At 37.8% G+C, this 20,087-nt stretch overlaps 1 protein-coding gene across 2 annotated transcripts in view; it reads right to left on the reverse strand.

The window, feature by feature from the left end:
- Positions 1-305: 305 nt before the first annotated feature.
- TAPT1 (transmembrane anterior posterior transformation 1) overlaps positions 306-20,087 on the reverse strand; it is a 52,199-nt gene continuing 32,417 nt past the window's right edge. For both annotated transcript variants that reach the window (XM_087735689.1, XM_087735688.1), the window contains 7 exons: positions 16,109-16,189; positions 14,026-14,135; positions 12,362-12,421; positions 10,913-10,981; positions 9,293-9,369; positions 5,149-5,309; positions 306-2,457 (listed from right to left, as the gene is read on the reverse strand). In XM_087735689.1, coding sequence (XP_087591815.1) covers positions 2,228-2,457; positions 5,149-5,309; positions 9,293-9,369; positions 10,913-10,981; positions 12,362-12,421; positions 14,026-14,135; positions 16,109-16,189 — 788 coding nt within the window. In that variant the 3' untranslated portion in view covers positions 306-2,227. The remainder of the gene's footprint in view (positions 2,458-5,148; positions 5,310-9,292; positions 9,370-10,912; positions 10,982-12,361; positions 12,422-14,025; positions 14,136-16,108; positions 16,190-20,087) is intronic.

Here is a 20,087-nt window from a genome sequence, read left to right on the forward strand (position 1 = left end):
AAATTAGAACTCCCTTAAGACGTAATATTTTTTCATTTACATGGGTTTTGCCTTTAAAAAACAAATTAATAGGTGTTGATGCCAACCTACTTCTTCCTACAAGTGGCAATAACCAACTGCCACAGAAATAAATCAGAAGTAACGCCATTGATAACCCAGTCCTTATGCACATTCATGTCCCACATTTGCAAGAATCTTACTTTATGGAAACTGGAATTTAATACAGTAAATACATTGCAAGTTCACCAACTCTGAATACTATGAAAGAAATGTTGACGCTGTACTTTTCCTTTTTTAAACAAATATTACAAAATTGAATTTTATTGAGTTTCACACAAGATGCACTTATAAAATTGATACAGAATGTCATTAAACAGAAAAAAAGAAAGCAATTCCAAGCTTCCTTTAGCATCTGCTAAATAATTCAAAAAAAAGATACAGCAAATTGACAGATAATCTGAATTTCAATGTGTGAACATCTCCAATTAGTATAAAATACATCAAAAATCAAAGAATTTCAGACTTCTCCCCAGCACAAGTCCTCTTCTTTTTACTCTCATCCCTGAACAGTAACCACAGATTTTGGCCGTTACTCCAGCTACTCTTGATGGGAGAGGAGAGGCTGAAAGACTGCAGCAAGAAATTCCCACCAGAGCAGACCACGCTAACCTGTATGGCAAAGCTGTCTCATTACCAAGGCTGCTGAGATACGCGATAACTCTGTCCAACTGTCTCCATTTGCTCTATTACTGTAGTCCTGCAAGTTTCAGGCATAAGCGTAGACTTTAGACTTTCACATGTTCATAAAAGAAATCAATTTTTGGCTTTCCTGCTCTGACAAATTATGAAATCAGCAAAGAGCAAATTTTGTCTTCATCTGTTCAGCACTGAAGTACTTTTTTGACACCTTCCCTTGGAAAGTAAAACTGGTGCTTACTTAAATATCTGAAAGGCTTTTGAAGTTAATGCTGTCTTTTAACAATAATATATGAATAAATTATCATTAACTAAAGGACGTCTTCTGATACAAGTCTCCCACGTAAGTTTTGAGCTCAAATTTATTCCATTCCTGGTCTCAGGATTCCAAACCATCTTTCATCAATTCTCCCACAACTGCACGTCACACTGAAAATTAAGATGCATTGTAATGCTAAAATGCTCTTTATAGATCTAGTCCATCTACTTAAGTTTGGCTAAAACCAACCAATTAAAATGGATAATTCTGATTTGATTGTCAGGATGAGCTTTTATAGGCATGTCCTCAGGCAAGTTAATACACAGATGTCATTCTTATCACACTTAAACCCAAAATGCAGTGTAATATTCCTTTCTGCTGCATTAATGCCATACATACAGTACCAATACAACAGTTGCGTGCTGCGATTAACACTGCCTTTCCTCAGCATAGGGAAGTGCCCCATTATTATTTCTTCCTACAGCAACAGAAAATCCTCAGCTTTTAAAAAGAATTTTATAAATAATTTGCCTTGCAGGACACACAACACAAGAAATGATTATGCTTCATATTTGCCCAGTTAAGCAGAACCTTCATTACTGTGATCTTTCCTTGGTGTTTAGCATCTAGATAAAATAGTATGCAGTAAGTCTTTCATTTAAAGGCAAAATTTTATTCCGATTACAAGATTTTCAAGATACATCTTGAAAAGATTTTTGTTGACAAGAATAACTATCTTGACTTACTGGTTTATGTACCAATGCTTTATGCGTTTGTTGATATAAGCACAAGTTTTGAATTCTGCTTGCAGATGTTTAATAAAACAGGTAACTGGAAAGGCAAGCTTCCGGTCAAGTTGTCATACATTTCCAGGAATATCCTTACACTGGAGGAACCTTCACGAAAAGTAGTATCTTCTGGAAGCATGGTTTCATAATGCAGAACAGGATTATGCTTTTTTTCCAATCTATCTTCCAGAAAAGTGATACTGCAGCTCTGCCATCAGGCTAGAGACTCACGATCCACCACATTTTCCAAGAGGCAAGTTAAAGATCACTTACTTGACCTGACCAGATACCAAGCCAAGTTACTTGTAGAAAGAAATTAATATTTTTTGCCATTAATAATTTAAGTTTTTAAATAAATATTTATGTGCCTTTTTTGGCAACTGTCCATTCTGGTAGCATCTGCTGTCCCAACAGCTCAGTATCCTTAGCACATTGATTAAAAAAAACAAACAAACAAAAAAAAAACCAGAACAAAACAACCACCTTAGTCAATTCTGTTTCCACAAATAGTAAACCTGTCTATCTCCAACAAGTCTTTCTTTGAAGACCTGTGTTTTAATTCTGAACTGTCTTGGCTTATATCTTTTTCTTCTCCATCAGGAGTTGTCAGAAATTGATCAGAATTGCTTGTGACAAGTAAAGATGGCGTATTCTCCTTCTGATGGACAGGTTGATTGGTAACTGATGTAGATCCATTTTCATCTGTGGAAATTCCTGTTGGAACATAAGACAATTACAAAGACAATCATGAATTTAACAGACATACTGATACATCTGTAACATCCAGATTCATTCAAAGCTGTCCTGAAAAAGTGCGCTGCATCAAATCAGCAGAAGCAATCAAAAAATGCTTTGTGGAAGCCACTACCTCTTCTTAGTTTTACCATAAGAGATTTCCTTTTCTAATTTGGTAAAAAGGATAGAAAATGAATTCTACAAGAGTTCAGATAAGGATCAAGAGCATAAGCAGCAGATGTTAGGACGTATATTGCATTCTTCTGGTTTACATACTCATTTTTGTTGGCTTAGGTAAAAAGATTTTTGACAGTCATTGATTTGACAATCACAAATATTTTCTACTGAAATGAAGAAAAGGAATCTCCGTAGAGGGAACTAGATGTGCCTAATCCTCTGCATATGTACGATAAACCTGGCTTCTCTAGGGATAGGTAATGACTCATGCACTGCTACACACTTTAATAGCACTGGCTCCTAAAGCACTTCTATTAAAGATATCTATTTTTATTCCTGCCTTGTACTTCAGTGGAATTGAACACTGGCTCCATTAACCTAAGATATTTGTAAGTAATATCCATGTATTGTTTCCACATTTTGTTAAAATATTTAAAGAATTAAAACACACAGGCAAATGACAAGGAAATAAATTTTTCTTATTTACTATCTACTCGTAAAGACTGAGTTATTGTTTCTAAAGGAATCTGAAGAAATCTGACGAATGTGGAGAGTACTGCAGACCAGCCCAAGGGAACATTATTTGTGAGAACGGAATCCAAATTACTACAAAAACTTCTTTCTGTATAGCACCTCTTCACAGTATACCATCTACTACTTGAAGGTACATGGATTACTCTCTACAGTCTTATGCAAGTCAAAGGTGCTAAACTTGCACTGAGAAAGGAGACAAGTAATGCTAATTGTAGAACTTCGTTACAAAGGTAAGTATTTTCTAACCCAGCAGCTTCCAGAGAAAGCTGGTCAGCCTATAAATCATTACCAGTATTAGAACTTCCATCCTTCAACAGCAAATACAAAATCTTATCCTTCAAAATTTTAAACTGTTTCTGTGGATGAGGTGGAAAGACTTAAGAAAATAAACTGACTTACATTATAAACTGATAGAAAGTAGACCAGATTAATTCCCTCACCCTCGTCCTAGTAAGAGATGGGTTGAGAGACTGTATTGAAAAAAAGCTGCTAAGTGGGGCTCAGGGATTAATCGATATTGCAGAGCCTGGCAGTAATAATGCAGACACACAGAAGCTGGGGAAGGCAAAATCATTCTTTCACATAATTGAGGTTTCTAGTAAATAAAGGGCTGTTAAAAGGTACAAAAACCCCTGAAAAACTGTTAAAAATTGAGCTTTTTCATCACCAATGGAAGTTTATAATATTCTAAATAAAATCAGCAAAAGCTTTTTGATTGCTACTTTTTAATCAAAAACTTTCCATATGAGGACATAAGCATCTCTGCTGACTGACTGGGTAAACTTGCTGCTGCTTCAGCTAAAAATAGTCATCAGGATTTATTTACTGTAAGTTTAAGGGTCAATCTAAGTAAGTATAGCTTATTAAGTCTCATATCCAAGTGTAGTACTAGAATCTTTTATTAAAACATTATCATGATAGTCATCTAATGAAATGCAAAAGGCATTCAGACCAATTCATACTACATTCTTTCATGATGAAACTAAAGCAGCTCTATGAATCTAAGCTATTTAAAAATAAATATCTGCACCAAGTTTCTGCACAATGTGATTTGACACAGGTGAGGTATAGAGATTTATGACTGAAACACTGACAGATTCTTAACTTGACTATTGCTGGCGAGACACTATGATGACTAATAAGCACCTTACATTGCAAGCTCTTCAAGTCTTTGGCAAGCAACTGAGTGAACACAATAAAAGCCTCCCTGTTAAGTTCTCTAGGGCTCTCATTGAGCTCTTCACAGAGGAAGATATACAATTCAATTCAGCTGACTGGAACAACGATGGTTTATTTCCTTCTACGACGTCTCACAGGCATATAATAATGCCCCATTCCAATTATATATTAGCCGCTAATGCTGAGGACACATACGAGAAAACCACACTGCACAGACTTGAAATGAAGCAAGTAGAGACCAGGTGAAATTCCTATTTGGATTCCATAAAGCTTTTCATTCATGTGCTCATGACAATTATAAGTAATTGTATCTATTGTGTGCCATGTTTTACATTAATTTCCATAAGAAATGCATAGATTGCTTCCTTATTAAACTTCAGCACTGCCAGAGATGATGTGTAAATATTTGCTTATTCGTGTAGTGACATGGCAGAGGGGTTTGGACTAGATAATCGCTAAAGGTCCCTTCCAACCCAAACCATTGCATGACTATGATTTTCAAACAGAAGTGTGCTACTGTTCTGATGTTTTATCACCTCCACATATCAGGGTGGGATCTTATCAGAGAGATGAGCATTTACAACCGAAAGAAGATGCATGACCTAAAAGCAATAAATTCTATTACATTTACAGACTTGTGTTCACAGCTGTGATATAGTACAATTAAGGTCCAGCAACAGGGTTACTGTGCAGCAATGTCATACATCTGGTTTAATATTAAAGTTAATCTGAAAGCAATTTTCCTTACAGTTGTAAACAAAACAAGGCAGTTAGCCTTACCTTGGGTAGATTTAAACATGCTTTGCTGTTTGCCAGCTGGCTTCCCTGGTGTGGCAGTCGGGACAGGATTAAATAATTTCTCCTCCATTTTAGCCTCCTTTACATATTGACATGATTTCCCCAGAAGTACAATACTGTTAAGAACTTTTAGAGATATTAACCTGAAAAAATAAAAGGATTTGTTTACATATTTGCATTAGCGTATTAAAATAATTGCATATTATTCATACTGCAATTATTCATATTAAAACAATTGCATATGGTTACTGCTGTCTTGGAAGGATTAGCTAACAAATTAAATCCCTTCAATAGCAAGATCAAAAGGTAATTTTGTTTTCCTAACAATTTGTTTCAGATTCAATGCTTAAATTTTTTTTTTCAGAAGGCATCTAGAGAAAAACATCACATTTTAGCATAGTTTAACAAAAGGACTACAAGGACAGTGAAGGAGCCATTTAATACATCAAATATTTAAACACAGAACTAAAAAGGGCCCTCAACAGTGCAAGCCCAAACCAAATGCACTACTGTTGTGGTTTAACCCCAGCGGGCAACTAAGCCCCACACAGCCACTCGCTCACCACCCCCCGCTGGGATGGGGGAGAGAATCAGGATTGTCATGGAAAGGAAAATAACCAAAAGAGAGAAATAAAACCCCAAGAAAGACAAGTGATGCAAAGGAAAACCAATTGCTCACCACTAACCGACCGATGTCCAGCCTGTCCCCGAGCAGCGGCCCCCCCAGCCAGGTTTCCCCCAGTTTATATACCGAGCATGACGCCATATGATATGGAATAGCCCTTTGGCCAGCCTGGGTCAGCTGTCCTGGCTGTGCCCCCTCCCAGCTTCTTGTGTATCTCCAGCCTTCTCAGTCAGTAGACCATGAGAAGCTGAAAAGTCCTTGATTCAGTGAAAGCACTACGTAGCAACAACTAAAACGTGTGTTATCAACATTTTTCTCATCCTAAATCCAAAACACAGCATTATACCAGCTACTAGGAAGAAAATTAACTCTATCCCAGCTAAAACTAAGACAACTACAGTTAAAACTGTAACCTTAAGTGTGCCCAGCTAAGGATCACTAGTAGACTTTGAACCACAAGAAAGCAAATAGCTACCTTTCACAAATTACAGGTTAATCATAAAAAGTTGTTTTTCACATCACAAAAGACGGTCCATAAAACTCAACAAATCCAAAGAGACAGCACTGCATTACCATCATAGCACAGCCCTGTTGACAGCAGATTCCTTTTCTATTATCACTAATTTGCAGTACAAGCTTCAGCAAATCACTGAAGTCCCTCTTGTACCTGTCTTCTCATTTGAAGAACAGGAAGGTCTCATCTACCATCAAGTGCTTTTAGATTTACAGCTCAAATAAGCTTTGTAAAATCTAAGTTCCATTACTAGTATTACATGACATGCAGACCAATGTCCACTCCAGAGGTGAAAGCAGAGGTGAAGCAGGTGAAGGCTCACTACAGAACAAGGAAGCAGTGATCTGTTCTCTGCAGGACGAATATAAATACGCTCTACGGACATCAACCTATGTAACAAAAGTGAACCAAATGCAGACTCTAAATTCATTCTCCACTCTCTGAAAATCTGTTTATTATGTACACCACTAACAGACTAAAAAGAAGACTTGAAATGAACATTCACAGATCCACAGAGCGGGTCTAACTGCTTAACCATAAAGCGACCCAAGCACACTTCAGCAGAAGCTTCACTATCTCTCACTGCATTAATGTAATCAGAACTCACCACACAGAAAAACAAAGTACACTGCACTTTTAAGGGAATTCTATGCCATACATTTACTTGTAGAAGAAATTGAGAGAAATGGCAGAATGAGCAGAGCAGACCACTTTCAGTATTCAGAAGAAACTGACATTTTAGTATCCAAGCAACCACAAAGAAGGTATCATTTTATACAAGTTGAAAGCTGTCATTCTCTACAATTTTATTAGGTTATCGGGCCAGATTTTGTTTGAGAGCTGAGAAGCTCTCCTCCTTTTTTAATAAGTTTTAGAGGTGTTTTTCCTACACTTTTTATGTAACATGCTTTTGTTCTGAGAGAGTAGGTGTTTACAGCATGATTTGACTCTGATTTAATGAGATCAGAAGTTGAAAAGGCCATAAATCAACACTTTACTGTATCAGTTCCAGTTTCTCATGGAAAATTACGCAAGAGTTTCTAGCCATTCTCCTTTATTTTCTGCCAGTCTACCCCAGGCTCAAATATCTAACAACAATGTAGATTTGCAGTTGTTCAAAATCCTAGAAAATGAAAACTCAGGCTTCGTATGCTAGGCAAGAGTCTTTAATAGTACAACTTACAGTATTACAGTTGTTAAATATCAATACAAAACAATGTCCTACACATTACAGTCTCAGTCCTTTTCCCAGTTAACTGTTTCAGATTTTATCACATTGTTTCTCACCTATCTATGCTATACCAATCTGATGAAAAGCTGAAATTTAATGTTCAGAACACAGTTACTTGAAAGATGCAAGAGGTGAGTTAGCTCCAAATCTGAGATCATGGCAGAAGTAAAAATGTGTTCTCGCTCTTCAATAAGGACAAAATAAACCAAAATGTATTTACTCTTGTGACCTATGCCTTCAAAAGAGCAGCATTTAATCCTTCACGTTAATCACATTACTTCTTCCTGCCCTCTATCCTCCAAGCCACAGAGACAGGGAAAAAATCCAGGACTGGGCTGCAGCAGTGGAATGGTAGATGTAGGGAAATATTACATACACCAGGAAAAAGGAAAAACCACTGAGCAGAATGAAGGTGCTGAGCTTGGTATACTGCAGCTTGAATGTGATGATCAGAGGCTAGTGCTTTCAATTACAAAGAACTGGCTTTAGGGAGAACATGGGCACAGCATGTGGTACACTGGGGAAGAAATCAAAGTATAGTGCAGAGGAACATGGCTAACATTTTAACATTTGGCCTATATGCAGTATCTCAAAGTCCTAGTTATCCGACACTAAAGAGATGTGTCTCTACGTGTCTCTACATGATATGGACTAGACACATCAGACCAAGTTCTACTTTCTTTGCAGATCAAGGTCAGATTAGAGATAAGAGTGTACCTATTCATAAAAAAAAAATGTGTAGTAATCCCATTCTTTTTATAAGGTATTGTAAAACAGCAGCCACCCCTCTTCCAGCGTACCTGCTGAACCACCACCCCCCAGACCTAGAAGTCTTTTACTTCCCAAGTCTTGCTGCCTTCAGTTACAAACACAACTTGGTAGGGCATTGGAAGAGATATTCCCACAATACTGTAGGCAGGTTCTCTGTGCTGTGGCAATTTGAATCACTTCTTTCTTTATGATCAATTTTAGGAGGACTCCAACATCAGTCAGTACTGAGAGACCACAAACACTGACACAGCTCAGTATGTAGCTTTCCTAGAAACCGGTCATCGCCATATAGTCTACAGCAAGTGCCTCAAGACAGGCAAACTAGACTGGATTTACAGTACAACTAAACGCATCTCGGAAGTACGTATCGATTGGTGAGAAGTTAAGGATAACACAAGTATAAACTGACTTGGCAGTGAAGGGATATTTGCAAATCATCGGTTTTGGAAAGCAAATTGCCATAGGACATTATATTCCTTAACTAAGATTACTTACTGACCCCACCCTTCCCAGAAAGGCGAGCCTTGCATTTACTTTTTTCCCCACATAGCAGTTTCCTAACACGAAGAAACCTTGCATGTGACTACCAGAGAGAAGAATTCATGATCTGCTCAGAGCACTTAAACTGCTTATTTTTGTTGGCATATTGAATCTTCCATTCTTTTCACAGAAAGCTTCATTCCTTCGAATTCAATTTCCCCTTTTATGCAGAGGTATGGTGCTTGTCTGTCAAATTCTTTCATTCATTTTTCCATTAGTTATTTTCATTACTGAAGTTACTTATTGAGGGCTATAATCCCCCAATGCAGTTACAGTACTTAGGGACCAGTCTGCACTCTCAGTTTATGAGCATAAGTGTTTTACATTTATGTTCTACTGAACATAAACTGTGTTTACTCGTATACCTAGAAGTATAGACAGAAGCTTTTTTCACTTATCTGATTAAACAATGGTAAATACTTTTCAATTGTGTGCATTTACTTACCCACAGTAGAACAGCACAACACAAACATAAGCTAAGACTCCTTGTACTTTTATTGAGCTTGTTACGACTCTGATGAGCTGTTTTAAGGATAAAAGTTAAACAGTTAAAACATATAGCACACAATTATTAAAAGAATATTTTAACAGATATTTCTTATTTGGTAAATTCAAGATAAAAGTAGAAACATTTACATTAATAGAAATCTACTCTAACGTTCCCCTTGGGAGTGCTAACTATTCAAGATTTTGGTTTGAATAAGTATTATAGTAGCACCTAGTTGAAATTTTGCCAAAACTACAGTCTGATAATGTTTCCTTCACCACTGACTTCTGAGTAAAATCACAAGTGAAAAAAACCTCCCTAAAAGTCACCGGCTGGAAGCCGAGTTAACAGTTTTTGAGGAAAATGTCAAGAAATGCTGATGCAGTAAGACAGAATCAGTATTTCTCACTATGCTAACATTTTAAATATGAAATTGCTTTGTGGACTAGCCATATGAATCCCAAGTTTCAGCACCAATGATCCTGATATCTCAGTTTTACTTCCGTGTTTCACAGTTAGGGTTCCGAGTTAGCAAAGCACTTCAGTTTGTTTTAAACCTATTAGTATCCAGGATATCATATCAGAACACAATTAACCTGAAAAAAAGCGTTTCAATTGAATTCTCACTGGATGTACTTTACTTAGTTATAAAAGAAATCATGATTATGATCATAGTTGTTTTGGTTTTTTGGGGTTGTTTTTGGGTTTGGTCCCCCCCCCCCCCCCCCCCCTTTCTTTTCTCTTAAATCCTGGATAAAAACTAGGCAAAGCCTGTCAACAGTATTTTTCCCCATCTCCGTGGGACAACATTACATTTAAAAGTTAATTCATATTGATATTCTTCCAGGAAAATTATGAATCAGCATCTTTGCTGGCAAAGCAAGGACACATTCCCAGTATTACGGTAACTATTGCTTGTCCACATGTGTGTATGGGGAAAGTCGGAGCAGCTACTTACAGAAAACATTCTGCAATAGTTAATTCAGAACAGACAGCATATGGACACAATTCCAATAATGAAGTGATTCATTTTATAGCAGCATGTCCATGTAACACGGTCAACTATTTCAGAATCATGTATTCTGTAACAGCTCAGAAGCTCAGTACTTCATATAAAAGAAAACTTAGTCATTAAGCATACCAATACAGGGACAACCACAAGGACGCCTATGAAAAAAATCTAAAAAAACCTAGTACACTGCTGCTAACCTTCTGGCAACCAGCTGCTTTGACTATTCCAAATGAATGAACAGGATAATTGCCAAAATGAATAAATGTTTAATAAGCACAGATGTAGTTTAATTCCACTGCTAAAATTAAAGTGCTTATAAATTCTGTAAAATTAATATATATTCAATTTTCTATGACAGGCTGATAAACAGTAACACATTCGTGAAGTCATAATTAGGATGTGATAGAGGTTATACTGAATGCTAACTCAACATTGCAGCATCATTCCAGTTACTTAAGGTGATCATTTCGTCCTCAAAACATCAAAATGAGCTAGCTGTCTCACAGGCATATATTCTCAAAGTAAGATCTTATTGACATAAAACTGGTAGGAAAGATGCAACTTACTAAAACAGCCAGTGGAAGAGGAATGAAACCCATTCTTCTAGAAACTGAATCACTATAATCTGTATATGCCTAGGAAAAAAAGAGGAAGAATAATGAACTATTTATGCAAAGGAATCAGCTTATTTTAGCTTGGCACACCCTCTAGATAAGAATCAATCTCTGCTAACAAACACTATACTGGTATAAAGTGCACCTATTCACATTTTGAAATTCAAATGCAGATAGCTGTACCCTCAGACAAAAATGTAATATTACCATGACCAGTAAGATTAGCTTCAGTGCTCTAAATCAAGACCAACTGGAGTATAATACAAATCTTTAAATCGAGAGCAATTAGGACACCGAATCCAAACACGCTATGATATTTCATCTGTACATTATTACTAGCTTAGTTAGACACCTTTTTGTATTAATTTGACTTTTATCCTCAAATACTGTACAGAAAAACCCATAACAGGGATAAAAGAACAATTATCCACCACACTAACAATTTTAAATCATTCTACAAACATCTATAATTAGCCTCAGGATAACTGTGTTAAAATAATTTTGAAAATATGTTTACATTTGAACTGTCAAAACACAACTACTTTGCATGACAGCTTTCATGTAGTATTGAATGTCATGCCAAAGTTACTGCCTGTGCGATGCTACCTCATTTTCCACAGAGGATCCTCAGGAAAAGTAATGGAGTTTTCAGAACTAATAAACCCTTTAATTAACAAATTATTAATAATTAATTATTTGTAATTGAAACTGTCTAACTTCTTTATGAGGTATAACTACTGCACTCCTAGCAATAGCTAGTACACATGCCCAAGAAAGCTACATAAATTATTATAATAAAGTTAATAGTTAGAGCACTCATGCAGAGCGCTCACTAATACTTAAGAGACTCATCCAGGAAAGGTGTGCCATAAATAGTCTTCCAAAAAAACAGTACTAATGAAAAACACAGCAGTCTGTGTGTTCTGTAAATACCCATGCCACAACAGTAATGTGCATGGTACAAACATCCCTATACATCTGTGCATGCTCTCTGTGAAGAAATAATACAAATTCCCAATGAACACTGTATTTTGATTCAACACAGTTAAAGCAAAAAGAACAGTAATTTAAAACTAAAGAACATCTTGTTAAGCTTACTTACTTCCAATAGATCTCAAAAATGTCAAAGTTGTTACAACCATCCCCTGACTAAAAGTATATTTGGAAGAGACTTCTCAACAATGTATTAAATATAGCCCAAAGTGACCTGAGCAACTGGATAAAAATAAGACCATAAATAAGATGGAAATATTCCTGTTATCTCTTATTAAAAAAAAGCAGAGTAGAATTTCAGATCTGTACAAGTGTAACAGCTCTGTATCTTTAAGTATTTGTTCCAATATCCCCCCTGTAACAATTATGTTACTTAACAGAAGAAAATGCCTTCATTTTCAGGCTTACATTTTTCTGTCGACTGCTAACAAGGTCAAATGCAAGACTGGCTCTGTATTCACTGTAGACCTGGAAAAAATCCAGCATATTGGATGTGTGATTAATTTGTTATCATACTTTATAGAAGCAACAGAGACATTAATAAAATATTTCTGTAAAAATATTATAAACACTTATGCACAGGCTGAAGGAGTGAAAGCCAGTTTTTCTGAGGTCTAATTGCACCCTTCAACAGATGAGCCTGTATTTCTGTGATAAAGTAACTTGTGTATGTATACACAACAAACAACACTACGCTATGTTTTAGGAATTGAATGAGACTTTATAAAGCATTTCCTGAATTTGAGGATCATCAGAAACACAAAGAGAAATCACAGTTACTTTTTTCCCCACAGTTCATAATTTGTTTTAAGCTACATGAAAGGTAGCACTGGGATCAAATTAAACAAATGAGAGAGCTTACTTATATACTAAGCAAGCGATCCCATGAAAAAAGCAAATTGTTTCAGAAGATTAATGCAGCTTTTTTTTTCCTCTTTAAAACAGTTCTGCATATTAAGACAGAAAAGCATCTGTTTTAAGGATCAAGTGGCAGGGCAACTTGTACTGCAGGTGTTCAAAACTTCTGAAAAAGTCTGACTTAGCAACCATAAATCTTTAGAACTTCATACAAAAAATAGAAAGTTTGTTAAATAAACCTTGCAAAATTGTCACTCACTACCCCCATCCTCCAGCTGTTTCAGTACACTGAAGCATGCAACATTTTTTGCTATCATGACTTCATTATTGCTCTTTTCCACACTCTCTATATGAAAGTAGGGCATGCATAAATGCCTCTGGCATAAGGGGGCTTATTAAGTACATCCATTAAACTTGTTTCTACACCACACAATGCAGTTACTTTAGAGATGCTGAAAAAGATAGCACTTCCAAGTTCTGATCTCATTTCCTGAAAAGTAGCTTTAATAGTGAAAAAACAGTCATTCATCTCTTCACAAATTTATCAAGTGCATTTCAATTCACACAACGTGCAAGGCAAATGGCCAACGTATCATGCCGCAACACACAAAAAGTAACCTCATCTACTACTTTAGAAGAACTGCATAATATATATGGCCTAAGAAATTTCAGGAGTGGGAAACTAACATAACCTACTTCATATTAGTGCTCCAGGGACAGTGGAAAAATATATCTCTGATTTCAGATTCCACCTTTAACACACATGCAAGAACAGAGATTCAGCAGCCTCACAATATCTGTTTTTCCTAAAGCTTGAATTTTAACCTACAATCCATTCTGTTAGGAAAAGATACAAGCTCTGTCTAGACTGCAGAACAAGTAACCTTCTGTCGATTTAACTAGTGATCACTTCACAAAATGATCTGCCAGTTATGTGAATTGTAGTTATTATGTGAACTGTTACACAACACTTCCAATAATTTATGGATCTGGAACTACTAATTTAGAAGCAGAGGTGTTTGTTCCACATTATAAAGATCCTCAGAAGTATATTGTACCAGGAAATTACCAAGCTTTCCCAAATGATACCTATATATGAAAAATAACAATTTTTACATTTTCTGCACTGCAATCAATTATAATACTTAAAAAAAATATTAGCAAAATAATCTACAACTTAAAATAGCACTCAGCATTCCAAACAGGATACCTACATCTGCTGTGATGTCATTGAATTTTGTTATAAAGGCATGTTTCACAATATCCACCGCAATTTCTGAAGCGACCACCATGCAAACATCTGGGAATAACACCCAAAGATGATCTGAAGGTTGGGAAGAAACAAGTTAGGCCATTTAATTTGATGCCAGTATACAAAACAAAAATTATAACACTTTTGCTCAATAGTGAAAAAACCTCAAGAGTCTGAAGAGTCTGTAACTTTACATCGCCACTCAGCATGTAGTGTCCAAGTTCTCGCTTATTCCATTGCTGCTCTAGAAACTTGCCAGTACTATATAATCCCACCACAATTAAGATCAGGTTCTAAAGCCTTTACTTTGTAAAGCCGTATTGGGTTTGCATGGCAAGTTTTTGGTGGCAGAGGGGCTACAGGGGTGGCTTCTGTGAGAAGCTGCTAGAAGCTTCCCCTGTGTCTGACAGAGCCAATGCCAGCCAGCTCCAAAACGGACCTGCTGCTGGCCATGGCCAAGCCCATCAGCGATGGTGGTAGTGCCTCTGGGATAACATATTTAAGATGGGGGGGGGGGGAAATCCTGCGCAACAGCAGTTGCAGCCGGAGAGAGGAGTGTGTGAGAGGAACAACCCTGCAGACAGCAATGGCAGTGAAGAAGGAGGCAGAGGAGGTGCTCCAGGCGCCGGAGCAGAGATTCCCCTGCAGCCCCTGGTGAAGCCCACGGTGAGGCAGGCTGTCCCCCTGCAGCCCACGGAGGACCCCATGGCGGAGCAGGTGGATGCCCGAAGGAGGCTGTGACCCTGCAGGAAGCCCGCACTGGAGCAGGCTCCTGGCAGGACCTGTGGCCCCATGGAGAGAGGAGCCCAGGCTGGAGCAGGTTTGCTGGCAGGACTGGTGACCCCATGGGGGACCCACGCTGGAGCAGTCTGTTCCTGAAGGACTGCACCCCATAGAAGGGACCCACACTGGAGCAGTTCAGCAAGAACTGCAGCCCATGGGAAGGACTCACGTTGGAGAAGTTCATGGAGAACTGTCTCCTGTGGGAGAGACCCCACGCTGGAGCAGCGGAAGAGTGTGAGGAGTCCTCCCCCTGAAGAGGAAGGAGCAGCAGAGAGAGCGTGTGATGAACTGACTGCAACCCCCATTCCCCATCCCCCTGCACCGCTGGGGGGAAGAAGGTAGAGAAATCAGGAGTGAAGTTAAGCCCAGGAAGAAGGGAGGGGTGGGGGGAAGGTGTTTTCTCATTACCTTACTCAGATTTGATTGGTAATAAATTAAACTAATTTCCCCAGGTCGAGTCTGTTTTGCCTGTGGCAGTGGTGAATGATCTCTCCCTGTCCTTATCTCGACCCACGAGCCTTTCGTTACATTTTTCTCTCCCCTGTCCAGCTGAGGAGGGGAGTGACAGAGCGGCTTTGGTGGGCACCTGGCGTCCAGCCAGGGCCAACCCACCACAAAAGCTTTATTTCTACTAGGAAGACCACCTGTGCATGTACTAGACAGTAGATGTTCAGTATGTATGAGGAATAGACAGACCACCTGCGGTTTTAATGCTTAAGGTAAAATTTAGGTAGACTGGTAACATTCAAGCAAAATACACCACATGGATTGGGTCTCAGAATTATTAAAACAAAGCTTTAATAAAATAAAATACAAATTTTAGTCAATATTTAATCAATATGGTATTAAAATACTAAGTATAATCAATATTAAATGATGAACGGAAATTTTTACATAATCTTCTACCAAATTTTGATCTCACTAGTCTCACAAAATAAAATTCTCTAGGGGATCCTTCATCCTCCATGTACTCCAAGGAAAGGGAAGGGCTGGGAAGAAATCATTCAAGACAATACTTGAAACATAACTATGCATGTTTGTAGCATAACACCATATACTTCTAGCAGCAAGGATAGAGTCACTGTTACAAGAAAGCCAGAAACAGAAAAATGAGAAGCTAAGGTATTTGACAAATTAAGATTCCTCACTTAAACGTCCTGGTTACTCTTATCTTTCAGATTGAGGAAAGAAGCAAGAGACACAGTTGTTGATAGCATGGGAATTTATCATATTGTATGTAATTTTTTTACTAGTTTACTCACCTGGATTCCATGAGAACTGTTCCATATTTCTTAGACATACAATCAGTAGCAGCACGTAATTGGTGAACCTCTCCTTTATATCTAATAAAAAAAAAAAAAAGCTGTCAACTCCAAAGAAACATTTATTTGCATACATAGATATTTACTCATTCTGAGGTTCTATAATTTTTTAAGTCTGGGATTAGACAATCTTTTCCACAAATTATTGGATTGGATTTGAGGGGAGGGGATGCTGGGAACCTCACCATGGACAGTATCTCTGCAGTATGCTGTGGCCTGACTGGAGGTCCATCTGATGCTGCATCAACTCAGGGTTCCCAGCATCAGGAGGAACTTCACCTTTTCTAATATGTTAATAAAATAGTCATCTTTCTTGATAAAGCTTGTGCATTTCTTGTGGGATTCAAAAAGAACCAGCACCTCCTGGTGCAAAAATGGAGACAGGATACCTGTCTGTCATTCCAAGTTATTAGCAAGGCAAATTTCATTTTCTACAGATCACAGATATCCAAATTGCTATATACTGGGTTTAGTAGTAGGGGAAACAAACAAACAAACGAATGTTTCAAGACAACTATTACACCTTATTTAGAAGGTTCCTACCAGTCTTTCACATTGCCACCTTAAAAGGGAACAGCAGGATACTCAGCTATCAAAACCATAAGAACTATAACACAAAAGCAGTCCAACTTGAGACAGAGTCCTATGACTTGCCCTCCCAGACTAGCCAGGGTCTTTTTTTCTACTTCGGTGCCCTATCGCCAGAAGTGACCCATACAGCTTGCTTCAGGAAGCCTCCCATTTTTCTTAATATATTAAAAACCCTCCCTGAAATTGTATTATTGAAAAACGGGGTAAAACCTAAAACATACTGTCACCACAAATAAGCAAGTCTGCAGAAGTCTTTTTAGAAGACAGGACTATTATGAAAATCTTTGAAGATATTGTTACACCTGTTAATAACCAAGACAGTAATTTCTTTGTGGGCAAGTCATCTCCAAATCCAAAGGGTTAATTTCCTTAAGCACCTAAAATATTCTGTAGGGTTCTACCTTCTGGTTTTAGGACACAAGAAATAGAAATGTTCAGAAGAACACACAAGGATCAAGCTGGCCAAAAACATATTTGACTTTGACTTTGTGTCAACAGCTTCCATCATCTCTGACTACAGACCAACAACAATGTTCATGGCTGCAGTTACTATATTCTAGTATAACAATATCTCTTATTTTAAAAAAGAAGTTTCAAAATACTGGCAAGCCTGAAGAAAGTGAACATAAAGAGAACAACTCCTCCAGGAGAGGGGAACGAAAAGCACAGAGAATTAGAGAAGAATGAGATTGCACGCACACATGTAAAAAGGCACATTTTGGGGTACATGAACTCATCTCTCAGTGTGGGCTGGGGAAGGGTCAGAGCAAACACAAGTTTCCAAAACGGAACAAGTGGCATATGTATGTGGGAAGAAACAAGGAAATCCTTCAGTAAAATAAATTTAAATACCAGAAAAAACAGGACATAGGTGAAGTCCTAACTCTAACGCCTTAGTTTCCTGCCAATAATACTCCCAACAAGTCAAGTATGTTCTTCTATGCTTCTGAATCCACCAAATACTGCCCAAATTACCAGAACACGTTATTTTCTGATTAATCTAGTTATGAGATATCACTTGGCACTGTCACCAATGGATTAATATGCAGTCTAGCATTCCTTGATCTATATTCTCTATCACACCCATTAGCGACTTGAAAGTAATCATTGAGCTTTCAGACTTTTGCCCAACATCTCAAAAAGGTTTCACCTTATATTTCCCACATTGCGTACTTCCACACTGCCACGACACATCATTGATCAGCAATGTGTAACACAACACTGAGATCCCATCTTTAGTGCTTCGGATCCCAGGGAGGCCTATACAGCTGGAAATTCTCAAGTGGGAAGTAAGGACCTCAATTCAGGCCTAAACATTAAAGCATGTCTCAAGCCAATCCTTCAGACATTTATTACCTGCTCAGTATATGTTAGCTTACCAGTTGACAGAATTGAGAAGGGACATCTTTGGCCTTCAATTTCCTCTTATGCTGTAATAATAAACATTTTCCCCCCACTAATTTCTGAGACTGGATGACAGGCTGACACCTGTTTTTCCCCTCTGCTTATTTTTCCTGTTCTCACTGGCCTCCCTTCTAACCTGTTATCTCTGCTGCCACAATTGTTCAAGGCTGCAAGGAGTGCGAGGAATGAATGCGGCTGCTCTTCTTCATCCTCGTCCCTCTCATCAACTCATTGTCAGAGACGCAAGCAAGGGAGAAAGGGCATTTTACAGCACCTTCAACAGTAAACCCAAATGATTCAGAAATCCATTTCATTTCTCACCCTCATGGACAAGGACAAAAAAGGCTTCAGGATATCCAAACAACCAATAGTCATCAGTCCTAAATCCCAATTAAAATTTCAGAATACAAAATAGGTACAAATAATGTTTCATAATTTATTATGAACTTATTTGATGTTATATATGTACATGTATTTTTTTTTAAACAGGTGAGGGGAGTTTCCTGTACCATGTATTGCCACTTCGTAGATAATGTGGTGAACTATCAAACAAGTGCGGCTACATCCCCAGATTCACACTTACGGACATCATGCTCTTCAAGAAGAACAAAGGGAAAGTAAATTACTATATTTGTGAATCTGGGGAAACAGTGACAAGCCACCAGTGTTACTGTGAAAGTTATAGAGAGCACAGGTACTGGCAAAAGGAAACGTCTCTATTCTGCTTTAGCATGACAAAGAGTAAAGTGGAAAGAAAAAGGGATCTCTGTTCTTCATTCTCCATCATGACAATCCTTAATAACATTGATATGAGCCATTTCAACTCAGTTTTGAACATATTGCACAAAGTGTTGGTGACAAGCATATCACAAACTGTTTTTCAGTTGGAATACAGTATAGCTTTAATAACCCTTTCCATTGTAAGAAAGGGTTAAATGACAGCCAAAACAACAGGCTGAGGACATTTTAAACGGTCTTCAGCTACCTCCACAAGCACACCATTAAGAAGTTTACCTTCTCACTGTTTATGCTCCTAAGAGTTGACGAACTGACATCCACCACTAATTCAGATATCCTTACCCAGCTGACTGGTCTCTTGTCAGCACGTACCATGCACAGACTGCATTCTAATACCATGCTTAAGCTCTGCTCTTAATAGGGCTGGCCCTGAAGCCTGGCCACACATCATACTATATATTCCTGTATACACACTCTTTAGACTATTTTGAAAGATGACGCCGAGTTTGCTTGTGCTTCCATTCACCCACTGGTGGTGCAAATGACAACTTACGATTAAATGTTTCCAGTTTCCTTTAAAATATGTATTTCAGTATATTGAAAAGAGAAAGGAAGAATCAGACATTCCAAAACTTAGTACATCAAAATTTAGTAGTCGTGTCAAAATCTTATCACAATATACCTTTTTCCATAAAGATAAGTCACGTGTGCCTATTAGGGTTGTCATATGAATAGAGGTGGTAAACACTTATTTCAAAGCCAGTAATGTGCATACTGCCATAAATGCAAAAGGGGAAAAAAGCAAGATGGACTTTTTTCCTATTGGTTCTGTGATTGCACATAGCCAAAACAGATTTTAAATACCTTAGCCCCACTTACATCAACCCTGCCATTCCAATTCAAATGGAATTCTATGCCCATATTAAGAACACATTCTGCTCTTCTATAAATCCTTCTGGAAAATGGAGACATTCAGTTTAAAGGACTGATAGCAATAGAGACCCGAAGTTTAATTGCCAATGTGTCAGAAGGCATCATCGCTTTTAAATAACATGTAAAAGACTACAGAAATGGATGTGATTGGAAATAAAGGATATTCCTAGGACAGCACTGCATCTAGTATGGACTAGTGTAATTAATTAGCCAACATTCCAAATAATTGATTACTGAACTCATTAAGAAAGGA

This window comes from Nipponia nippon, unplaced genomic scaffold (genome assembly GCF_047370975.1).
Source record: "Nipponia nippon isolate SJK-2023a ecotype South Korea unplaced genomic scaffold, ASM4737097v1 scaffold_6, whole genome shotgun sequence".
Lineage (NCBI taxonomy): Eukaryota > Metazoa > Chordata > Aves > Pelecaniformes > Threskiornithidae > Nipponia > Nipponia nippon.